Source organism: Mobula birostris, chromosome 27, assembly GCF_030028105.1.
Source record: "Mobula birostris isolate sMobBir1 chromosome 27, sMobBir1.hap1, whole genome shotgun sequence".
Taxonomy (NCBI): domain Eukaryota; kingdom Metazoa; phylum Chordata; class Chondrichthyes; order Myliobatiformes; family Myliobatidae; genus Mobula; species Mobula birostris.
The window spans coordinates 23,746,854-23,770,479 of NC_092396.1; the positions used below are offsets into that span (position 1 = coordinate 23,746,854).

Below are 23,626 nucleotides of genomic sequence, written 5' to 3' on the forward strand. Positions count from 1 at the left end.
TGAGGTGGATTGGGAAGATTGTATGTGTGCTCTTTCATAGCTTCGCTATGCATTAAACAACGAAACTCTGCCGGAATCCATAGGCAGTTCAATTTTAATTAACCTGCTCCCCATTCCTAAATACATATTCCTTGTCAGATGACATCTAGCCGGCCTTAAGTGCCAAAGCAGGGCTGCTGAAGCCTCTGTTAATCAGGCTGTGGAAAATTTTGGATCTGGATTCCTAAGCATAATTACTTCAAGAGCTTTTACGCTAGTAACTGCCAAGCTACTTTTGAAAGAGTTGGCCCCAGCTACCGCCTGCTCCAGCTGGTTCTTATGGGATAAAATCAACTGAAATTCACACCCCTTAACACAGAAGCACTCAGGGCTACTGTGAGCTAACTTGGCTCAGTCGATAAGTTGTAACTCCAGACCCTACTCCTGTACTTTGGCCCACTGGACAGATTGACATTTTGTTATGGTATCTACCTGAGATGATGAAATACGCCCATGGCTGCCTTTGTCAAGTGGATCTCTGACTCCTTGAGAAGAAGGGGAAGGAGACTATTTTCAATTTTTATCAAAAGCAGATTGATCAGCTATTTTACTGGCAGCTGTTTAATATTGCTCTGCATGCAGTGACAATTGTGTTGGTCTGTGTAACAATAATCAGTGTATGTTAGTGCAATTCATTATATGAAATGACAATAACATTGTCCTCATTTCTCTAGGACAGTAGCTCCTGGATGTGATAAACACAAGAGATTCTGCTGCTGCTGGAGAAGCTGGTCCTGATGAAAGGTCTCGGCTCAAAACTTTGATGGTTTATTCCTTTCCATTGATGCTGCCTGACCTGAATTCATCCAGCGTTTTTTGTGAATTCTGGGATGTGACTGTCTTTGTCATTCACGGTGGCTCGACTGTGATACATTGATTCTCTGAACTGGAACGTCCTTTTGTTTTGTACCATCGCAGGAGGAAGAAAGAGAAGCAATAGGAGGCTACTGGGCTTCTCGTGCCTGCTTGACTTCATTAATGTCATGTGTGACGGGGTCCTGAATTACCCTGATGAACTCTGCTCGTTTACCCCTATTAACTGTGTTTTTGAAGAGGGAGAGAGAGAGACAAAGACTAACTGTTGGACTGTCACTTTAAGGCACTGGAAGTAACTTTTGGATTTCTGCTGACCTGGAGTTGGAGATGGCACTGAGCAGCTCGTAAGTTGCTATGGTAATTGAGGGCGGTTATTTAATGGACAACTGATGTTATGATTTTTCGGCAGCGTGTTGATATTTTCTTCAAGGACATGGCATGCTTGTGTATTTCTTACACAGAGAGAGGAAGGAGGAGTTATTTGAATGACAGCTGATGCTCAGCACGGGAAGATAAAATAGGAGGTCAGATGATAGACCTCAGACACATCCTTTGGACACTGAATGAGCATTGTTGTGCCCGCAAGAAAAGTGGGCTTTGGAGGATCGATCAGGCGGATCGATCAGTTGCTCTTGCCGTGAAAAGAGGAAAGGGGTTGACTGGTGGGGAGTTGTCCATGTGTCCATCCTTGCCTGGGTGATAGCTCCACTACAGAAAACCGGTCCCCTTTGTTAAAGTCACAGTCGGTGACCTTTACAGGATTTTGAAGGACAATGAGAAGATTGACGCGTCAGCTCACCTGAAGACTCAAATCTCTCTCTCTCTCTCTCTCTCCATCACTACTCAACTCAATACCACAAACTGAACTGAACTGAACTTTACTCAAAGAAGCGTGGTTTTTCATACATATATTTCCACACTTACTGATATACTTACATATATATATAAAATCATTGCTAACCTGTTTAATTTATCTACATTTCTATTACTGTATTGCGTAGTTACTAATAAATATTATTAGTTAATAGCAATTCTAGACTCCAAAGTGTTTTCCATCTCTGCTGGTTCTTTATTCCCATCACGGGGTACGTGACACATGGCTAACCTTTTCCTCTTCCATAATCCCTCCATCCCCTTAACACCCAGAGATCCTAGAATGCAATCAGTGACTTAGCTACCGTCTAGGTGAAGAAATTGTTTCATATCTTAGCCCTGAATGGTTCAGGTCCTACTTATAGACCTCTCTGCCAGGGGACACAGCATTCCTGCATGAACGCTGATAAACCCTGTGAGAGTTTTGCTTGCGTCTAAACTCTAAAGAGAAAAAAGTCTGGGGATTGACGGCAATGTGGGTAACATAAAGTAGATCTGTGAAAATGGGAGAAAAAAAGCAGCAGATGGAATTGGAATTAGAATTGGTTTATTATTGTCACGTGGACCAAGATACAGTCAAAAACGTGTCTTGCATACCGTTCATACAGATCAAATGATTACATGATGCATTGAGGTAGAACAAGGTAAAAATAAATACAATGCAGAATAAAATGTAACCACTACAGAAAAAGCACGGTAAAAACAGGTAAACTGTAAGGTATAAGATCATAATGAGGTAGATTGTGAGGTCAAGGGCCCATCCTTGTCGTACCAGGAAAAAACTTAATAGGGGGGTAGGCACTGATCTTCAACCTTCTTTCAGGCATCTGCATCTTCTACCCAGTGGGGGAAGACAGAATGTCCAGGGTGGGTTGGGTCCTTGATTATGCTGGCTACTGTACTGAGGCAGTCAGAATTATAGACCAAGTCCATAGAGGGGAGGCTGGTTTTTGTGACGTGGGGAGCTATGTCCACAATTCTCTGCAGCTTTTTGCAGTCACGTGCAGAGCAGTTGTTGTACCAAGTCGTATGCACCTAGGTAGGATATTTTCCTTGGAGCATTGAAAAAAAATTGGTGAGAGTCAATGGAAACACCAAATTTCTTTAGCCTCCTGAAGAAGTAGAGACATTGGTGAGCTTTCTTGGACATGACGCTATGTCGTTGGGCCAGGACAGACTATTGGTGATGTTTACTCTGAGGAACTTGATGCTCCCAACGCCACTGATGCAGACAGGGTGATCTGACGGCACTCTCCCTTCCTGAAGTCAATGATCAGCTCCCTTGTTTTGCTAACACTGAGAGAAGTGTCTTTGTCATGCTACTAAGCTCTCTATCCCCTTCCTGCACACGGACTCATGATTATTTGAGATAAGGTCTACCACGGAGGTACCACTTGCAGACTTAGTTAGAAGCGAATCAGACCACACAGTCATGTATGTATAGGGAGCAGAGTAGGGAGCTGAAGATGTAACCTTGTGGCAATCAGTATTCAGAAGAACTATGGCAGAGATGTTGCTGCCTGTCCTCACTGGTTGCGGTCTGTTGTTCAGGGGGCCAGGGATCCAGTTGCAGAGGGGAGGCATTGACTGCCAGGGTCTAGAACGGGAAGATGTGCAGGAAATCTGAAACATTGCTTGCTTGGTGGGCTGTGGCCGCTGGGGGGGAGAGGGGTGCTAAGGGAGAGGGAGGGGTGACGCTTTGCTGCTGCTTGTGCGTGGGAGGGGGGAGGGGGCTTTGGGGTTCTAAAATTTTGCTGTCATTCATTCTTGCGGGTTTTCCTGTTGTTTCGTGGATGTCTGTGATGAGTAAGAATTTCAGGTTTGAATACTATATACATATTAAATGGGACCATTGCAAAGCTCAGTAGGCCAGACAGTTTCGCTGGAAAGAGGAACGTCTCGGGTTGGAGACCCTTCATTAGAAACTGGTGATTTCTCCACCACCAACTGATCCAGCGGAAGATGAGCCACACAGATAAATTAGGAACAACTTCTAAATGATGACTCCCACCTTTCCCTTACGGAAAAAACACACAAAATCTGGCTGGCAGGCCTGACTGCAGCTAAGAAGATTGTAGTCCAGCATTGGAACCCTCCCCATGATATTTCAAATACTCACTGGCTTTGGAGCTTTTTGGACATCTCTTACCTGGAACTTGCATCAGCAAGAGTAAATGATGCACGACCAAACACAATCTTAATGTGGACAAATTTGATATCTAACTTAAAAGATCTTTTGTTAAAATAGGAATGCTTTGTCTGTGTATGTACTACTATTCAGTTGGTTGGTGGAGGGGAGAGGGATGGGGGAGAGAGGGGTGGAGGGGGGATGGTGATGGAAGGTTGGGGGGTGGCTGGGTTAAACAGTCAAAATGTAATTGGCAATTGGTTGTATTGAGTGTAATTTGTTGGCGTTGCAATAAAAAGAGTAATTAAAAAAAAGAAACCGGTGATTTCATGTCCATAAGTACCTGAAGGTTTTCCCCAATCCAGTGGGCCTTGTAATACTCTGTCCTGAGACATTAGCTGTCTCTCTGTCTGCGGGATCTGCTGAGCATTTACGAGATGATTTTAAACGGAGGGCAAGTGCAAATAAGTTCCTTCACGCGAAAAGTGAAACAGATTCTGATCAGATCTGCGACTTTCTCTCGGCTCATATTTAACACCCGCCAGGGCTGCAACTTCCTCCGAACTCGGCTAAGTAAAGAGCGCTTTTCGTAAAGTAATTGCGAGCGTAAAAATGTGAGATACCATCAGGGCGTCGTTCGCAGTTCATGGCGGTTATTTTCATTCCGTGCGGTGCATGTTCAGATTCAGATGCTTATGTCATAGATCGAAACGTAGAGCAAGGGAAAAAAACTAGTTTATTAAATTAGAATGAATTCGAGTGAAAGACCTACTACCGCACAAGAACAAATGTCTCCCGGCCGCCTTTCGCGTTGTCACGAACGATGGGAGTGAACTCTTGTTTAGTCCGAGCGTCTTCAATGATTTGATTCGCCAATTGCAGCAATATATTTTTTTTTGTTGTTGTTCCACACTTATCCATAGTTTATTATTTATTTGGACAAGTTGATTTGCGTTATTTGCATATTCCCCGTGGGGATTGGCTCCTAATTAGCTCTGAATGTTACCTGCAGACTATACATCAACGTAACCTCTCTTGTTGCTGCACTGCTCCACACCAGTAGAACTTGTTTGAAACTCTTCAGTGGGAGGAGGGTTCGAGGCATGTCAGCACAGCGCTCTCGCCTTGCGCGCAGCCCGGAGAGTGAGAACGGGCTCCTTCAACAGCGCCCGAGGCTGGAGGAAGCTTCCTTCACAGTCGGGCAGCAGGTGGTGAGAGCACAGATCATGCAAGTCTGTCGATAAGGAATGTCAGGGTGTCTGCGGAGAGGTGGGCAAGCCGTTTGTTTTGGGCTTCAGTCCTTCTGGTTTTCTGCTCCGGCGACGGCGTATATGGGGACCTTCAGCGATAGCTCTGGAGTTATTAACGTAGACAACCCCGGGCACAGCCTGCGAAATGGACTTGGAGCACAGGAGGATTAGACAAGGCAGGAAACGGCAGCGAATTAGAGGTAAGCAGTCGGCGAACTCCACTCGTCTCAGCTCAGCCCGTTGCGGGGAAGTAGGCGGCATTTTCTCTGTCCGGTAAAACGTTGCCAGTCCGGGAGCCGTCGACCCCGTGAGCCGGACGGGCTCGAGCTGATCGCCGCTTGACTACGATTCAAGTGGACGAGCGTGTGATTAAGCCAGCCCACTCCCTGGGAAAGCTGGAGCAGTCGGCGTGAGTTGGTGCTGCGATTTATGCAAAGTGTTCCCTTGCTTCAACCGCAGTCTATATATAAAAAGAGAATTGAGAGAGTAAAATCCCTGAACACCTGGCCCAGGGAGTCGACGTGAACTCCGGCCGGCTCGTTTCTGCCTTCTTTCTGCATTCGGGTTCAACCCAGCCGAGTGAAATTCTCTTTGAGCTTTAAAGTATTTCTCTATTCACATTAAATAAGGCAGCCAAGTTTGGAGGCAAAGGTTAAGATCGGGGGAGATTATTGGGTATATGACAGTCCCGAAAGGTAGCTTCTCTCGTTCAGAAACACCGTCGCTTTTGTTCCGCGCCGGGGGTTTGACAGGTAGCCTCGCCGCCGAGCTTGTGTTACAGGGCAGGGGTCCGACAGGCATTTCTCCGCTGTGTAAACATAGTTTGCCTTACATATCCCGGGCCTCGCAGGTAACCTCTCTATTGTACTGAGAGCGTGACAAGTTCTTCGCTGAATAAACAGAGCCTGTGTTGAATGGCCAGGGTCTTTCCGATAAACTGCTCCAGCAGATCTAGTGTTACACAGCCAGGGCCTGACAGTTAACCTGGCCACCACTGTAAAAAATAGAACCCTGTACTAGACAGGTGGCTAGCCTCTCCACTCTACAATTAGAAGGTAACTTCTACCCTGTCTGAAGAGAGATTATGCTTCTATGATGGGGGGTTTGACAGGACGCCTCTCCTCAGTATAGTCAGTGCTCTTGTAGGACGGTCGGGATCTGTGAGGTACTTCCACTCCTGTACAAGGGGCAAGGGTTACATGGCTGGCGGGGAAGAACCGGTGCTTCCTTTGGGTTATACCACCGTGGGACTCCCCAGTTTAAGGTCGGCGCTGCCGCCATGTTGTGATCTTACTGGCATCCCTTCACCTCAAAGTAAACACGGATGGAGCCGGAGGAATTTAATACCCCCCTGGCTTGTACTGGGGGGAGGGGGGGGGTTGGAAGTGCTGAAAAATGATCTGCACCATTCCCGCTCAAACCCACCGACCCGAACCAGCTCCTCGCTTCAGGTGGGGCTTTCTGTTTGCCAGCTGGAATCTGGAGGGGCCGATGGTACTTCAGTGGTGTGCGGGAGGGGGCAACCCTGTTGGGTGAAATGTACCAGGACATATTGCGTCCGGGGGAGTAGACTTTGGAACTCAGCCCAACAGACTCCTTCTTTCTACCATCAGAACTTACTTCATTATCGGTAACGACTTCTGCTGCGCAGCGTCGGTCGGCCCAAAGCTCATTAACACGCACCTCCTGCCCCGAAAGGTGAACCGGGTTGTAAACGCATCATGGCCGTTAAAGTCAGCTACCGCCCCTCCTGAGCATTCCCTGGCTGCGGACACCCACCCTTCAGTAATAACTCTCTCTTCTAATGTGGGGTCCACCACTGGCAAAGCAACAGGGCCTCTGCCTGCCTGGCTTTCAGTTGCCAGGAAAAGTTCTTGTGGGCTGTGTGTAGTTAACTAGCCCAGTCCTGGCCTGGGCTTGAGCTGAAATTTTACCATCCTGACCAAGGGTACCGGGACCTTGCTCCCCCGAGTATAAACAGCTGAATTTGCCCCCCAAAACAATCGCTTTATGAAGCTTTGCTTCACCGTGATTGAGTTTTCACTAATCTTTGCTGGTCCAGCTCCTCCCAAAGAAGAAACTTACTCAGACTGACTCATTCCTCACTGCATTTAATCAAGAATATTGATTAAATTGCTTGCCTTGTTTCGGCGAAACAATAGGAATTGCATCGACTCTATTGTGGTCCTGTCAGTGTCGGGGTTGGACGGCTTCAAATCGAATCAGATTACCAGACACAGGGTGACCTTTCAACTTTGCCTGCCTAGTGAAAAGAAACATAAACGTAGCTGCTGGAGTCAAAGGGCACAGAAATTCAGTAACAAAACCAAAGTCACAAAACAAATGTTTTAAAATTCCTTTTTTGCAAATATAGATCTAATTCTATTCAAACTACACTCAGTGAGTGGCCAGGTACACCTGTACCCCTGCTGGTTAATGCAAATATCTAATCAGCCAATCATGTGGCAGCAACTCAATGTATAAAAGCATGCAGACATGGTCAAGAGGTTCGGTTGTTGTTCAGACCAAGTATCAGAATGGGGAAGAAATGTGATCTAAGTGACTTTGACTTTATACTTTATTGATGCCAAACAATTGATACTAGAACGTACAATCATCACAGCGATATTTGATTCTGCACTTCACACTCCCTGGAGTACAAATCAATAGTAAATAGTAAAAATTTAAATTATAAATCATAAATAGAGAAGGGAAAGTAAGGTAGTGCAAAAAAACCGAGAGGCAGGTCTGGATATTTGGAGGGTACGGCCCAGATCCGGGTCAAGGATCCGTTCAGCAGTCTTATCACATTTGGAAGGAAGCTGTTCCCAAATCTGGCCGTACGAGTCTTCAAGCTCCTGAGCCTTCTCCCGGAGGGAAGAAGGATGAAAAGTCTGTTGGCTGGGTGGGTCGTGTCCTTGATTATCCTGGCAGCACTGCTCCGACAGCATGCGGTGTAAAGTGAGTCCAAGGACAGAAGGTTGGTTTGTGTGATGTGCTGCGCCGTGTTCACGATCTTCTGCAGCTTCTTCCGGTCTTGGACAGGACAACTTCCATACCAGGCTGTGATGCACCCTAGAAGAATGCTTTCTACGGTGCATCTATAAAAATAAGTGAGGGTTTTAGGGGAAAGGGCAAATTTCTTTAGCTTTCTCAGGACCGTGGAATGATTGCTGGTGCCAGATGGGATGGCTGAGTATCTCAGAAGCTGCTGATCCCCTGGGATTTTCATGCACAACAATCTCTAATGTTTACAGAGAATGGTGCAAGAAACAAAGAAAGACATCCAGTGAGCGGCAGTTCTGTGGGTGAAAACACCTTGTTAATGAGAGAGGTCAGAGGAGAATGGGCAGCCTGGTTCAAGCTGAGAGGAAGGCGACAGTAACTCAAATGAGCATTCATGTCAACAGTGGTGTGCAGAAGAGCGTCTCTGAATGCACAGCACATTGAACCGTAAAGTGGATGGGCCACAGCAACGGAAGCCTATAAACAAGCCTTTCAGTGGCCACTTTATTAGGTACAGGAGATACCTAATAAGGTGGTCACTGAGTGTATTGCCCCATTGGATCTGCTGGGCTCTGAAAACAGGATATTTAGAATAGGCCGGTGGATGTTCCTAACATCCGGTAATGAGTGGACAGTCGTTTGTAAGATCAGGTGAAACAATTTGAACTTTCTCTTGTTTCTCCTCACATCTGTCCTTTACAATATCTGTCTCACATCTGTCTTTCACATCTGTCCTTTACAATATCTGTCTCACATCTGTCCTTTATAATACTGCAGCAGTGACAATGGGTTGTGACGGGTGCTGTAAAAGACAACATCTTTCTCGATTATTGAAAATCAGAAAACTGCAGATTCTGGAAATCTGAAATTAAAAAAACAGAAAATGTTGCAAAAACTCTGCAGATCAGGCAGTATCTGTGGAAAAAGAAAAAGGGGTAATATTTCAGTTAACTCTCGCTTCCCATAGATTCTGAGTGCTCCCAGCATTTCCAAGTCCGTCTTTCTTTCATTTTCTCCTTGGAGAAATTTAGCTAGCTTATTTTTTCCTACAACTCAGCCAGTAGGTAGATTTTAGATCATAAGGGAATGAAGGAATATAGGGCTAGTGCAGGGAGGTGATGCTGCAATAAAATATGATTTATTATCTTTTTGAATGGTGGAACCAGCCCAAAGGGCTGAATGGCCATTTCTACCTCTGATGTTCATATATAATGAAAATATTACTAAATAGTTTTAGATGCAAATCAAATCCAAGAGTGAGAATTTTGCTTGTGATGGATCTTCATGTTATTCGGACTGTCTTCCATAAGACCTTAAGATATAACAGCTGAATTAGGCTATGGAACAGGAATAAAGTCTGTTCCACCAATTCATCATGACTGATCCATATTTCCTCCCAGCCCCAGTCCCCGTATCCCCTCATGCCCTGACTAATCACGAATCTATCAACCTCTGCCTTTTCGGGAATATCATTCAATTTTATTTACTGTCTGACCTTGAGTGTTGCTGTGGCACTTCTGTCAGTACGTGCAACTGGTTTTCGCCTTTATTCATTCCGCTGCTTGCTCCCCACCATGTATCCGCAAATGTTCAGCGGCTGATATGATCGGAGTCATGCAGGGCGACCCCAAGCTAAAAGTTGTGGAAATCTGACAAATTCTCCCAAACATATTCAGAACAGTTTTCAAGCTGGGAATAATAATAATAAAAAACTGTCTCGTGTTATTCATTAATGAATAGATTTAGTATATGTTAAGTTAGTTTAATTATAGGTCGTGAGGTCATATTCAAATACCAGTGATTTGGGTTCAGTTCCTGGCGCTGCTTGTAGGAGTTTGTACATTCTCTCATGACCGTGTGGGTTTCCTCCGGGTGCTCCAGTTTCCTCCCACAGTCCAAAGACGAACCGGTTGGTAGGTTAATTGGTCATTGTAAACTGTCCCGTGATTAGGCTAGGGTTAAATCTGGGGGTTGCTGGGCAGCACAGCTCAAAGGGCTGAAAGGGCCTATTCTGCATTGTATCTCAATAAATGAACAAAATAACGATACAACAAGTCAATACTTGAAGAAATACAGCCAGACTGCTCACTTCAAGGCTTGATTATGAGTCAAAAGCTCAAATATTTTGGCCACATCATGAAAAAAAAGAATTCCTTGGAGAAAAATCTTATGTTTGGTAAAACAGAAGGTAAAAGACAGAGGCTACGATGGGTAGATAATATTACTCAGACAATGCGTATGACCTTGAGGGATCTTAGAGAGGCAGCTTCCAACAAGAAGGCTGGTGTGCAGGAATTCATGAGGTCACAAAGAGTCAGACTTGACTTAACGACTGAGCAACAATATCATCATATATTGTAAAAGTACATATATGTCGCCATATACATCCCTGAGATTCATTTTCTTGTGGGCATTCACAAAAACAAAAGAAGTTAAGCAAAATAATCATAATAAACAAATAAGCAATAATTATCAAGAACATGAGATGAAGAGTCCTTGAAAGAGTCCATAGGTTATGGACTTGAATGTTGGGGTGAATTAAGTTATCCCCACTGGTTCAAGAGCCTGGTGGTTGAGGGATAATAATTATTCCTGAACTTGGTGGTGTGGATCCTGAGGCTCCTGTACATCCTTCCAGCAGCAACCATAAGAGAGCATGGCCTGGATGGTGGGGGTCCTTGATGATGGTTGCTGCTTTCCTGTGACAGCACTGCATGTGGTTGTGCTCAATGGTGGAGAGGGCTTTATCCATGTTAGACTGGACTGTATCCACTACTCTTTGCAGGCTTTTCTGTTCAAGAGCATTAGTGTTTCCATACCAGGCCATGATGCAACTAGTCAATACACTTTCCAATGCACATCTATAGGAGTTTTTCAGAATTTTACATGACATGCTGAATCTTCATGATCTTGTAATAAAGTAGAGGCACATTCATGCCTTCTTTGTAATGGCAGATATGTGTTGGACCTAGTACAAATCCTCTGAAAATGGTAATGTTGAGGAATTTAAAGTTGCTGACTCTCTCTGCCTCTGATCCCCCAAAGAGGACTGGCTCGTGGACCTCTGGTTTTCTCCTCTTGAAGTCAATAATCATCTCCTTGGTCTTGCTGACATTGAGTGAGAGGTTGGTGTTATGGTACCATTCAGCCATATTTTCAATCTCCCTCCTATATGCAAATTGTTGCCAATCTGAACTGACTGGCAACATTCCCTCTAATTTTTTTACACCTGTACAGACCAAACAATGATTGCTCTGAGCTGGAAATTTTTACACGGTCTGAAAACAGCGGCACTTTAAATGATTTTTATTTGTAATATGCACATCAAACAAACACAAACCACAACTCACAACACAAGTAAACAATGTCAGATAGTCAAAAACACTGACAGGCACAACAGCAAAAGTAAAATGTTTTGACTAGACGGCGTCAGCGTTCAGACGTCCAGCGGTTTATTCATGGTGAGCTACAGACTTCCATTCTGTGTTTATTGTTACAGTTTGTAGCAGTGTTGTACCTTGAAACACTGACAATGTAAATACATTGGAGCTCTAAACTGTTTCAAAGTAAAGCATGTGGTACATTTATTATTTAGAAAAGTAATGGATTATATTCATTAACACAATTAATTACAGGGTATTTCACTATTGTATTAGCACAGATTTCAAAACTGTATTAATATACTTTCAAAATTACTTTATCATTATATAAAAGAAAATCCCAGCCGTGCGGCAACACAGGCTATGTGCGTGGGGGCATTTCAGTTACTGTGCAGTCGTAGCTTAGAGGGAAGAGCACTGACTGGGTTCTGCAAGTGAGGAAATTGAGGATTGTTTGGACAAGAAGGTACTGAAGCCTATGTCTTGGAGTTTACTGATTAGTTTGGAGAGGATGATGGTATTGAATGCTGAGCTGTAATCAATAAAGATCATCCTGATGTGTGCATCTTCACTATCCAGATGTTCCAGGGTTGAGTGAAGAGCCAATGAAAATGGCATCTGCTGTTGACCTGTTGCTCTGGAAGGCAAATTGGAATGGATCCAAGTTGCTCCTCAGGCAGGAGTTGATATGTTTAATTACCCTTCTCTCAAACCACTTTATCACAGTGAATGTACTGTAAATGCTGCTGGACTATAGTGACTGAGGCAGGCTATCACATTCTTCCTAGGCACTGGTATAATTGAAGCCTGTTTGAAGCAGGTGGCTACCTCAACAGGTGAGAGCAGATGTGCGTGAAATGGGAGAGATGCATTTGAGAGCAGAGTTGATGGAACAATCCATATTCCAAGCCTATACTGGTATCTGTCCCCCACTTTTCCTTCGCTACATCAATGACTGCATTGGCGCTGCTTCCTGCACGCATGCTGAGCTCGTTGACTTCATTAACTTTGCCTCCAACTTTCACCCTACCCTCAAGTTTACCTGGTCCATTTCCGACACCTCCCTCCCCTTTCCAGATCTTTCTGTCTCTATCTCTGGAGACAGCTTATCTACTGATGTCTACTATAAGCCTACTGACTCTCACAGCTATCTGGACTATTCCTCTTCTCACCCTGTCTCTTGCAAAAATGCCAACCCCTTCTCGCAATTCCTCAGTCTCCGCCGCATCTGCTCTCAGGATGAGGCTTTTCATTCCAGGACGAAGGAGATGTCCTCCTTTTTTAAAGAAAGGGGCTTCCCTTCCTCCACCATCAACTCTGCTCTCAAACGCATCTCTCCAATTTCACGCACATCTGCTCTCACCCCATCCTCCTGCCACCCCACTAGAAATAGGGTTCCCCTTGTCCTCACCTACCACCCCACCAGCCTCTGGGTCCAACGTATAATTCTCCGTAACTTCCGCCACCTCCAACGGGATCCCACCACCAAGCACATCTTTCCCTCCCCCTCCACTTTTTGCTTTCCACAGGGATCGCTCCCTACGCGACTCCCTTGTCCATTCGTCCCCCCATCCCTTCCCACTGATCTCCCTCCTGGCACTTATCCTTGTAAGAGGAACAAGTGCTACACATGCCCTTACACTTCCTCCCTCACTACCATTCAGGGCCCCAGACAGTCCTTCCAGATGAGGCGACACTTCACCTGTGAGTCGGCTGGGGTGATATACTGCGTCCGGTACTCCCGATGCGGCCTTCTATATATCGGTGAGACCCGACGCAGGCTGGGAGACCATTTCGCTGAACACCTACGCTCTGTCCGCCAGAGAAAGCAGGATCTCCCAGTGGCCACACATTTTAATTCCACATCCCATTCCCATTCTGACATGTCTATCCATGGCCTCCTCTACTGTGAAGATGAAGCCACACTCAGGTTGGAGGAACAACACCTTATATTCCGTCTGGGTAGCCTCCAACCTGATGGCATGAACATTGACTTCTCTAACTTCCGCTAATGCCCCACTTCCCCCTCGTACCCCATCCGTTATTTATTTATTTATTTATTTCTCATTTTTCTTTCCCCCTCTTTTTTCTCTCTGTTTTTTTCTCCCTCTGTCCCTCTCAGTGTAACTCCTTGCCCATCCTCTGGGTTTTCCCCCCTCGTCTTTCTCCCTAGGCCTCCTGTCCCATGATCCTCTCATATCCCTTTTGCCAATCACCTGTCCAGCTCTTGGCTCCATCCCTCCCCCTCCTGTCTTCTCCTATCATTTTGGATCTCCTCCTCCCCCTCCCACTTTCAAATCTCTCACTAGCTCTTCTTTCAGTTAGTCCTGACGAAGGGTCTTGGCCCGAAACGTCGACTGTACCTCTTCCTATAGATGCTGCCTGGCCTGCTGTGTTCACCAGCATTTTTTGTGTGTGTTACTTTAATAAAGTGGTGACCCGACACTACCTGCCTTCTGGATGATCAGAACAGTCACTTAACAGCTATTTGCTAAATCAGGAGATATCCGAAAGCCCCACGTGCCTCATTGTTTATGCCTTACAATGTTATCTTGGCTTTTTATAGTATATATGTTGCATCTTCCATTGATTCCCCTTGAAATCCTTACTAATTGGTTAACCTGTTTCACTCCATGGTGAACTGTTTCCTTGGTGTATTCCTCTCCCTCCTTGGGTTTCATTCAAGTGAAGGGCAGGGAGTATGTAAATAAAATTGCATTAAGGTGAAGGGGAAAGGGGCACGTCTGTTATCAAATCAGAACAGTGCATGCAAAGGACATTGCATCAGTATGAAAAGAAGCAAGTTTGAAATGTGGATCATGTGGTGTGAGCGCGGGTTATTATTGACCTGTGTCCACATATAGTAGTAGTGGCGGGCAGCCGTCAATCCCAGGGGATCATGGGTTTGCGCCTCTGGTGGACCGTGTCCTCTCCAGGGTGCAAGCCTGAGCGGGAAGATTTGGAGAACCAGCTACTGCCCATGCAGCGGGTTCCCCCTCTCCACGTCACTGACGTAGTCCAAGGGAAGGGCAAGCGCCGGTACACCTTGGCACCAGTGTCGTCACAGAGGTTGCCAGAGTGAAGTTATAAACAACATCAAACAGCCTTAGGGACCCTGGCACCAGATTCCTTCCTCGGGATTTACTCCCGAAGCCTTTCCCGTGGGTGGGTATGGCAGCAAGGCAGTGGAGATTTAAAATCAGAGCTTTCCATCTCCTAGGTGGGCTGCCGTCCCACCTGCCTGAAGTGACTGGTCTTGAGGCACCAGTGGTCCGCCTCTGCCCCTGCTCTTGTCAGCAGAAACAGTTCCGCCGGGCCTAGTAGCTAAGTCACACGTGAAGGCCAAGAGTTGGACTTGGTTGTCAGAGGCTGTTAGGAGCCATTTGGAGCACTTTATAGGCAGTGGGAGCTTATCCCCACTACCACCCCTGGCAATGACAACAAATAGACAGGTGGATATCTCTGGTAAAAGGTATTTCCAAAGGACAGAGCATTCGGAAGAAGAGACGCAGCAGGAGGAGACATCGTGGCACAGGCAGTGCAGCAGTGAGTGTAACTGTCCCAAACTCCAGCAACCCAGTTCGACACTGGCCCCCATTGTTGTCTCTGTGTTATCCGCGACTGGTGGCTTTCCGACGTCCCAGGGACGTGCTGGCTGGTAGATTAAGTGGTACCTCTCAGTCATCCCTGTGGGAGGAGAAGCAGGTGGCGTTGGTGGCCATGTAGAGAAATTGGGCTGGGGACAGGAATGGGTTTGGGGACATTTGCTTTGAGGTCCAGCATAGACGTGATGTCATAAGCAAATGTGAAATGTAGAATGGCATACTACACACTGGATAGAAAGGAGAAATTTAAAAAAAAACATACGTAGGACATCTACAGACTTGCTGACATGAATTAGAATTTAATGTGAGGGATAACTACCAACATTAGTTGTCGCAGAAACAGTTCAGTAAAAACTGGAAACTGCGATTAAAAGAAATGTATACAGTATATACAGGCTGAGTGAAGCTGGATAGCTTTATAGTCATAGTAGTCATAGTCATAGTCATAGTCATACTTTATTGATCCCGGGGGAAATTGGTTTTCGTTACAGTTGCACCGTAATTAATAAATAGTAATAAAACCATAAATAGTTAAATAGTAATATGTAAATTATGCCAGTAAATTATGAAATAAGTCCAGGACCAGCCTGTTGGCTCAGGGTGTCTGACCCTCCAAGGGAGGAGTTGTAAAGTTTGATGGCCACAGGCAGGAATGACTTCCTATGACGCTCTGTGCTGCACCTCGGTGGAATGAGTCTCTGGCTGAATGTACTCCTGTGCCCACCCAGTACATTATGTAGTGGATGGGAGACATTGTCCAAGATGGCATGCAACTTGGACAGCATCCTCTTTTCAGACACCACCGTCAGAGAGACCAGTTCCATCCCCACAACATCACTGGCCTTACGAATGATCCTACAGGCACTGAATTCCTAAGTGGATTTGAGACTTTACTGGAGTAATATATTCTTAAACCAACATGTGGACAAACCATGCTAGCTGTAATGATCAGAAGTGAGCAAAAATCAGTTAACAACCCAGTAGGAACCATGACAAGATACACTGGGGAGAAATATGAGTTATGATCAAGATTTCAGAAGAGGCTGAATTTTAAGGGATGCCACAGAAAGTGTCCATTGTTAACTGGCCAGATTTGTGAATGGAAGCATAGGTGGCACTAGGTGGGACGATGGCACAGTTAATACAGCTGCTGCCGAACAGCGCTGGAGACCCAGGTTCAGTCCTGAGCTTGGGCCCTGTCCGTTGGGAGTTTGCACTTTCTCCGTGTGGCCGCGGGAGTCTCTGCCGGATGCTTCAGTTTCCTCCCACATCCCAGTGACGTGTGGCTTGGTGAGGTTAGTTGGCCAGCATAAGGAATTCCCCCTAGGTAAGTGGTAGAATCTGGGAAGGTGGAAGTTAATGAGAATGTAGGCAGAATATGTGTGGGCACGTGGCCAAGTGGTTAAGGCGTTCGACTAGCGATCTGAAGGTCGTGAGCTCGATCCCCAGCCGAGGCAGCGTGTTGTGTCCTTGAGCAAGGCACTTAACCACACATTGCTCTGTGACGACACCGGTGCCAAGCTGTATGGGTCCTAATGCCCTTCCCTTGGACAACATCGGTGGCGTGGAGAGGGGAGACTTGCAGCATGGGCAACTGCTGGTCTTCCATACAACCTTGCCCAGGCCTGCACCCTGGAGAGTGAAGACTTTCCAGGCGCAGATCCATGCAAGGCTAACGGATGCCTGATGACGCGGAATAAAAGAAATGGGAATAGTGTGGGATTGCTGTAATGGGTTGTTGGTGGTCAGCATGGGCTGAGGGCTGAAGGGCCTGTTTCCATGACGTATCTCCCTATGACTAAACTTAAACTTATTTATAATTGTTTAACCAGACTTTCTACAATCATTGAAATGAAGTACTGGTAAAAGAAGTAGAAAAGATGTACCAACTTTAGATCAAAAGGGAAAGGTTATACTCATCAGGAAAAATTGAACAAGTTGAGAAGAGGATACTGGGGACAGAGCTGTAAGAGTGCTTAAGTATGCTGTAAGGGCAAGATAGGACAGATATTTCCATTTGCAGTGGAATGCAAGAAGCAGAAGCCTTAATTATGAAATAATAACTAATAAGTGCAATAAAGAATTCAGAAGAAACATTTGTGCCTAGCATTGGTTAGAATGTGCAATGTGCTATCAAAAGGGAAGGCAATTAACGTGGGCATATTTAAGACAAACCTAGTCAAATATGTGAGAGAGGAGAGAAAGGACTGGAAAGTTTTCTTGATCAGTTGAAATGAGATTGCCTGTCTGGAGCAAAAAAAAAACCATTAGCATAGACCTCCTGGACTACATGCTTGTTTCTGTGTGTTGTAAATACAATGAAGAGAAGAAGGTGTCAATATTAGTAGTGAACTTCACCATTGTGCCAGCACTGCCTTTGGCTACCTGGGGAAAGGGTGCTTGAAAATCGAGAGATCAAGCCCAAAACTCATGATCTGTAAGTAGTGGTGGTCTCTGCCCTCCTATGTACAAGAGATCAAGCCCAAAACTTATGTTCTATAATAGTGGTGGTCTCTGCCCTCCTACATACTTCTGAGACCTGAACTATTTAACACCAATGCTATCTTCGTGAAATCCTCCAAACTCACTGGAAGGATGAGCGAATCAATGCCAGCATCTCCACCCAAGCTAACTTCCTCTACATAGAGAACCAAATTACATTTCGTCCATTCCATTGGGCAGATCATTCTGCTCACAGGCCCAACACCAAACTTCTGAAATAGACACTGCCTTCTAGGTGTGTCAGTCGGATAGAGGAAAGGATTCAAGGATATCCTCAGAGCCTGCATGATAAATATAACATCTCACTGTTGGAAATTCACTGGCCAAGTCAACTCAAATGGGTAGTTAGTAAAGTATGAAGAGCCTTGAGTCCACAAATCAGGAACATAATGCAGCTCTCTATAAACAGCACACATCTACGTAGACAGCCACCTCCTGTCCAACCTGTTAAAGAGCTGTGAGTCCCACATTGGCCCCCGAAGCCACCGAAGGACCCATACAGGAAAGGAAGTCATCCTTGATCCCAATAGACTACTTGAGAAGAAGAGGCACTTAAATGTATTTGTTACAATAATGTCTATACAAAGGGGAAATGGTCCCAACTGGTGGTGTAGGGACTTCAACACGAGTGGTCTCAGGTTCGAATCCATCCATGCTGGGCTGAGCATCGAGCTAGCAACTTCGGCCTCGTAAAAAGCAGACAAATGCTAAAGGTACAGCTAGGTTGCCACCTGATGCGCCACAGGGCGTGGAGAGGAACAACAGAGGAGGGGAAGCGGTATACATAAAAAATAACTGGGAGTATAAAACTGAAGGTACACTTAAGAGAAGCTGGGGAGAGGTGCGTGGAATAGGCAGGGGATGAATAAAATGGTAAGAGCTGAAAATGGGAGCAGTACGGAAAAACACGTGGTTTATCGAGAACAATGATAAAGGTCTTTTGCAATTTATTCAGAGAATGTAGACATCTAAGATTAATAAGTGCTCTTAAGCATAGAATAGGTAATACTGGTAATAAGAAAATGGTAGACTATCAAAATAATTACTTCATGTCTAAATAGCTAAAGTACCAGAGATACTTAGAAAGCAAAAATAAGCTGAAGGGTCTCAGCCCGAAATGTCGACTGTACCTCTTCCTCGAGACACTGCCTGGCCTGCTGCGTTCACCAGCAACTTTTATGTGTGTTGCTTGAAATTCCAGCACCTGCAGATTTCCTCGTGTTAATGATTTAATAAAGATTTTTTTTAAAAAAAAGCTAACAGAGAAAATAATGGATTTCGGCAGACTAATATCTGGGACCTAATAAGTTGTGTGTAATAATTTTATATAAAGAAAGTACACAATTTAGTTACGATTTTCCCAAATTCTCTTGATACTGGAAATTGTTCAATTTAAGTGGAATATTGCCCAATTGAAATGGAATATTGCCAATGACACTTACACTTTTGAGAAAGATAGGAAAGGTAAAATGAGAAATGTTTGCCTAAATGTTATGGGAAAGTCACCGGAGTTTGTTGTTTGAAATGGTCTGACTCAGCACTTGGACTAAACTGATCAGAAGGAAGCAGGATGGATATGTAGAGATCAGGTCATTGCTACCCACTCCAGCTGATACTTGGAGGTTTTCACAGGGTGACAAATGAGGCCGTGAATATTGTTATTCATAAGAGCTCCCTGAAGGCGTTTGATAAGGAGCCAGCTGATGGTGATCAAAATTGTAAGCGTGGGTTATTGTTGTGTCAGGAATTGGTCGGACGTTAAGATACAAATCAGACTTCAGGAGATATAAAATAGATGTTGGCAGAAATCAGGAATCTTCTCATCTAAAAAGCTTTTGAGACTCTAGTTTTATTGAGCATTTTAAAGCTGAAGAATTTTGTAAGGAGAAGGAGAAGGGATTTAAGATGGCGCTGGTGAAGCACAGTGACAACTTGCCGGCAGCAAACAAAACTACTAACTACTTTATTAATCACACTTTTACTCGGATATGATCACTATAATAGCCTGTAACTTTCCTGTCGGAGTTGAGCTTTTGAACCGCCCGTACGACCTGGCATTTTTTGCGGTGTGAACTGAAGTCTCGAAGGTGCAGGATGGTTGCGATGTGGCGTGTACAGGTCAAATGGAGGCGGTGGAGGCCCGGGGCTTGAGAGCGGGGAATGAGCCAATGCTTGGATGGAAGAGGTTTGGAGGTGATTCGAGGCGGCAGAACAGAGGTGGGGCAGCAGGGCCCAGGTGAGGAACGACCCACTGTTTGGCTGATTTAAGCGGAAGGGGAGATTGAAAAAGTCAGGGAGTTGGGGCCGGAGGAGACGGACAGACAGGTGTTCAGTTTGCTGCTCTATGAGATTAGCTTGCCTCTGTGCTGAACTGAGGTTGCGGCCTACAACTAGCAGGCTCCTGGACCAGCTGTGACTGGCTTTGTGGCTATGGACTCACTTTCGTGAACTTCAGTTCTAAATGCTATTTGTTTATTTTTATAGCTTGTGCTATTTTTTTTCTGTACATTGGGTATTTGACAGTCTTCCTTTCTTGGTGGGTTCTGTTGGGCTTCTTAGTTCTGTGGCTGCCCGTAAGGAGATGAATCTCGAGGTTGCATATAGTATACGTGCTTTGACAATAAATGAACCTTGAGCTTAACAGGGTATGAAACCAGCTAAGGAAAGTTATGAAAGGAAAAGGCAAGTCTATGGAGGCACCTTTCATAATATTTCAGAGTTTTGGAAGTGTGGTAATGCGACAGCCAGTTTGTTCACAGCAAACTACTGCAAGCAGCAGTTTGATTGTGAAATACTGACACGGCCCTGGGGGTAATTCCATCATCTTTCAGTAAATGGCAATGGATCTGTGCTGCTTACCTGAGAGAGGAAGCTTAACCCTTTATTTACAAGGCAACACTTCCAAAACTGAACCCACAGGCAGGGCTGTGTGCACTACCAGCTGAACCATGGCCAACCTTCTACCTTATAGTCAAAGTCATAGTCATACTTTATTGATCCCGAGGGAAATTGGTTTTCGTTACAGTTGCACCAACCAAGAATAGAGTATAAATATAGCAATATAAAAACCATAAACAATTAAATAGTAATATGTAAATTATGCTAGGAAGTAAGTCCAGGACCAGCCTATTGGCTCAGGGTGTCTGACCCTCCAAGGGAGGAGTTGTAAAGTTTGATGGCCACAGGCAGGAATGACTTCCTATGACGTTCAGTGTTGCATCTCGGTGGAATGAGTCTCTGGCTGAATGTAGTCCTGGCCCACCCAGTACATTATGTAGTGGATGGGAGACATTGTCCAAGATGGCATGCAACTTGGACAGCATCCTCTTTTCAGTCACCACCGTCACCATCACCATCACAAGTACCTTGTAATTCTTTCCCCACCCTCCCCCCACCCCATCTTATTCTGGCTTCATCCCTTTTCCTCTCCAGTCCTTATGAAGAGTCTCTGCCCAAAATGTTGATTGCTTATTCATTTCTATAGATGCCGCCTGACCTGTTGAGTTCCTCCCCCATTTTGTGTGTGTTAATCAGGATTTCCAGCTTCTGCAGAATCTTTTGTGTCTATTAAAAGTTGCAATAAGGTTTAGAGCAGGGGTTCCTAACCTTTTGTACGTCATGGACCTCCACTGTTAACCATGACCCCAAGTTGGGAAACTCTGCTTTAGAGGAACTGAATAACCCATTCCAGTTCCTGTATCCCTATTGTTCTTGGCTATGTGTTGAAAGTGTGGAGTTCTGGAATCAAGATTCATTGATTGCATACCTATTAAGATTAAGTTTCACTGCATTATATCTGGAAGTGCAGTTAACATGGTTGCTTTCCAATATCAAGATTATTTAAGGCTTGCAGAGACTAGGACCAGTGCTGGAAATGATCTCATGCTGCAGGAGATGTTTCTGACATATCAGTCCATGGCCTTTATTACTGCTGTGATGAGGCCACACTCAGGGTGGAGGAGTAACACCTTATATTCCGTCCGGGGAGCCTCCAACCTGACGGCATGAACATCTATTTCTTGAACTTCCAATGATGGCCCGGCTACCCCTCCTCTCCCTCACCATTCCCCATTCCTGTCTCACCTGATGCCCAACAAGGTGTGGGGAGGAACAACAACACAATACTTGTTAGAGCAAATTATTGGGTGTATTCTGCATATAACCTATGATGAGGCTGACTAGGAGGTCCGAGTTGAGGAAATACTCTTCATCTCCATTTACAGGTCTAATGGAGCGTTTGAACAGGGTATAGTTTGACATTAAGATCAGGAGACCCAGTCAACCTTGGTAATCTGGCCAATAAAGTTTATGCCAGTTTGTAATTAGCTGATTTGTTCTGATGAAACACATCCTGGATGCTGGTGTTTCTTGGTAGGTCACGTTGAGGCATTTGATGTTGCAGTGTTGGCCGAGCTTGACAATTAGCTTGCAGACGTTTCACCGCCAGTCGAGGTGACATCCTCAGTGTGTAGTTGTTTGTGTTTCTCTCTGGGAGTGCTCGCATGTATATAGCCCCCATTCGCTTGCCTTGGCCTTGATTGGCTACCCCTTCAGTTGACCTTTGAATTCTATTGGCTCGAGTTTCTTTGGCTGTAAGGGGGTTCGTAGGTGGCTTCTATTTCGATATGTTCGTTTATAGTATAATCAGAAGAGAACTACGCCTTTAAAAATTCTCGTGCCTGCTTTGTGTTTGCCTGCGCCAGAACCTCTGTGGTGTCCCAGTTGAAATGGTGTCTTTCCCAGTCTTCATGTATCCTGGACTGTGTAAAGGTTTATTTTTTATCTGTTGCCTCGGTGATGGATGAATACTAAATTAGAACACTAAAAGAGACTATTCCATCTCTCAAACCACTCAAGGCTTTTTAGACTATTACAGATTCACATATATCCCGCTCCTTATGAAAGACCAACACCCAAAGGCATGAGCCAATCAAGCTAATTAATACAGGACTTGGATATCCCTGGTGTAAGAATGGCTCTCTGCTACTACAGAGATTTTCCTTTAGAATCTACATAAATGGATTCAATTATTTGGCCAACTTTTTAATATTATTTTTTATAGAGTAATAGAACACTCCAGCACAGAAACAGGCCCTTTGGCCCATCTAGTCCATGCCAAACCTTTAATCTGCTTAGTCCCATTGTCCTGCGCCTAGACCATAGCCCTTCACAGCCTCCCCCATCCGTATACCTATCCAAATTTTTCTTAAGTGTTGAAATCGAATCGGAATCTACCACTTCCACTGCCAACTTGTTCCAGACTCTCACCACCCTCTGAGAGAAGAAGATCCCTCTCCCATATTAAAAATTTCACCTTTCACCCTTAACCCATGACCTCTAGTCTCACTCAACCTCAATGGAAAAAGCCTGCTTGCATTTACCCTACCTACGTCCGTCATAATTTTGCATACCTCTATCAAATCTCCCTTCAATCTTCTAAATTCTAGGGAACAAAGTCCTAATCTATTCAATCTTTCCCTATAACTCAGATCCTCAAGTCCTGGCCACGTCCTTGTAAACTTTCTCTGCACTTTTTCAATCTTATTTACAGCTTTCCTGTAGGTAGGTGACCAAAACCGGACACAATACTCCAAATTAGGCGTCACCAACGCCTTATACAATTCCAACAATACATCCCAGCTCCTGTAATCAATACATTGATTCATGAGGGCCAATGTGCCAAAAGCTTTCTTTACAAGTCTATGTACCTTTGACGCCACTTTCAAGGAATTATGGACCTGTATTCCCAGATCCCTTTGTTCTACCACACTCCTCAGTGCCCTACTGTTCACTGTGTAAGACCTACCCTGGTTTGTCCTACCAAAGTGCAACACCTCGCACTTGCCTGCTTTAAATTCCATCTGCCGTTTTTCAGCCCATTTCACCAGCTGGTTTTGACAGTCTTACTTGCTGTCCACTATACACCCAATATTGGTGTCATCTGCAAATTTGCTGATCTAGTTTACCACATTTTCATCCAGATCACTGATATAGATGACAAACAACGATGGACCCAGGACTGATCCT

General features: G+C 44.9%; 1 protein-coding gene across 1 annotated transcript in view; it reads left to right on the forward strand.

The window, feature by feature from the left end:
- The first annotated feature begins 5,159 nt into the window (after window positions 1-5,159).
- The window catches only part of arhgef19 (Rho guanine nucleotide exchange factor (GEF) 19), a 135,800-nt gene continuing 117,333 nt past the window's right edge, over window positions 5,160-23,626 (forward strand). Inside the window, exon 1 of the mRNA XM_072244736.1 lies at window positions 5,160-5,306. Within this exon, the coding sequence (XP_072100837.1) occupies window positions 5,252-5,306 (55 nt within the window). The 5' untranslated portion in view covers window positions 5,160-5,251. The remainder of the gene's footprint in view (window positions 5,307-23,626) is intronic.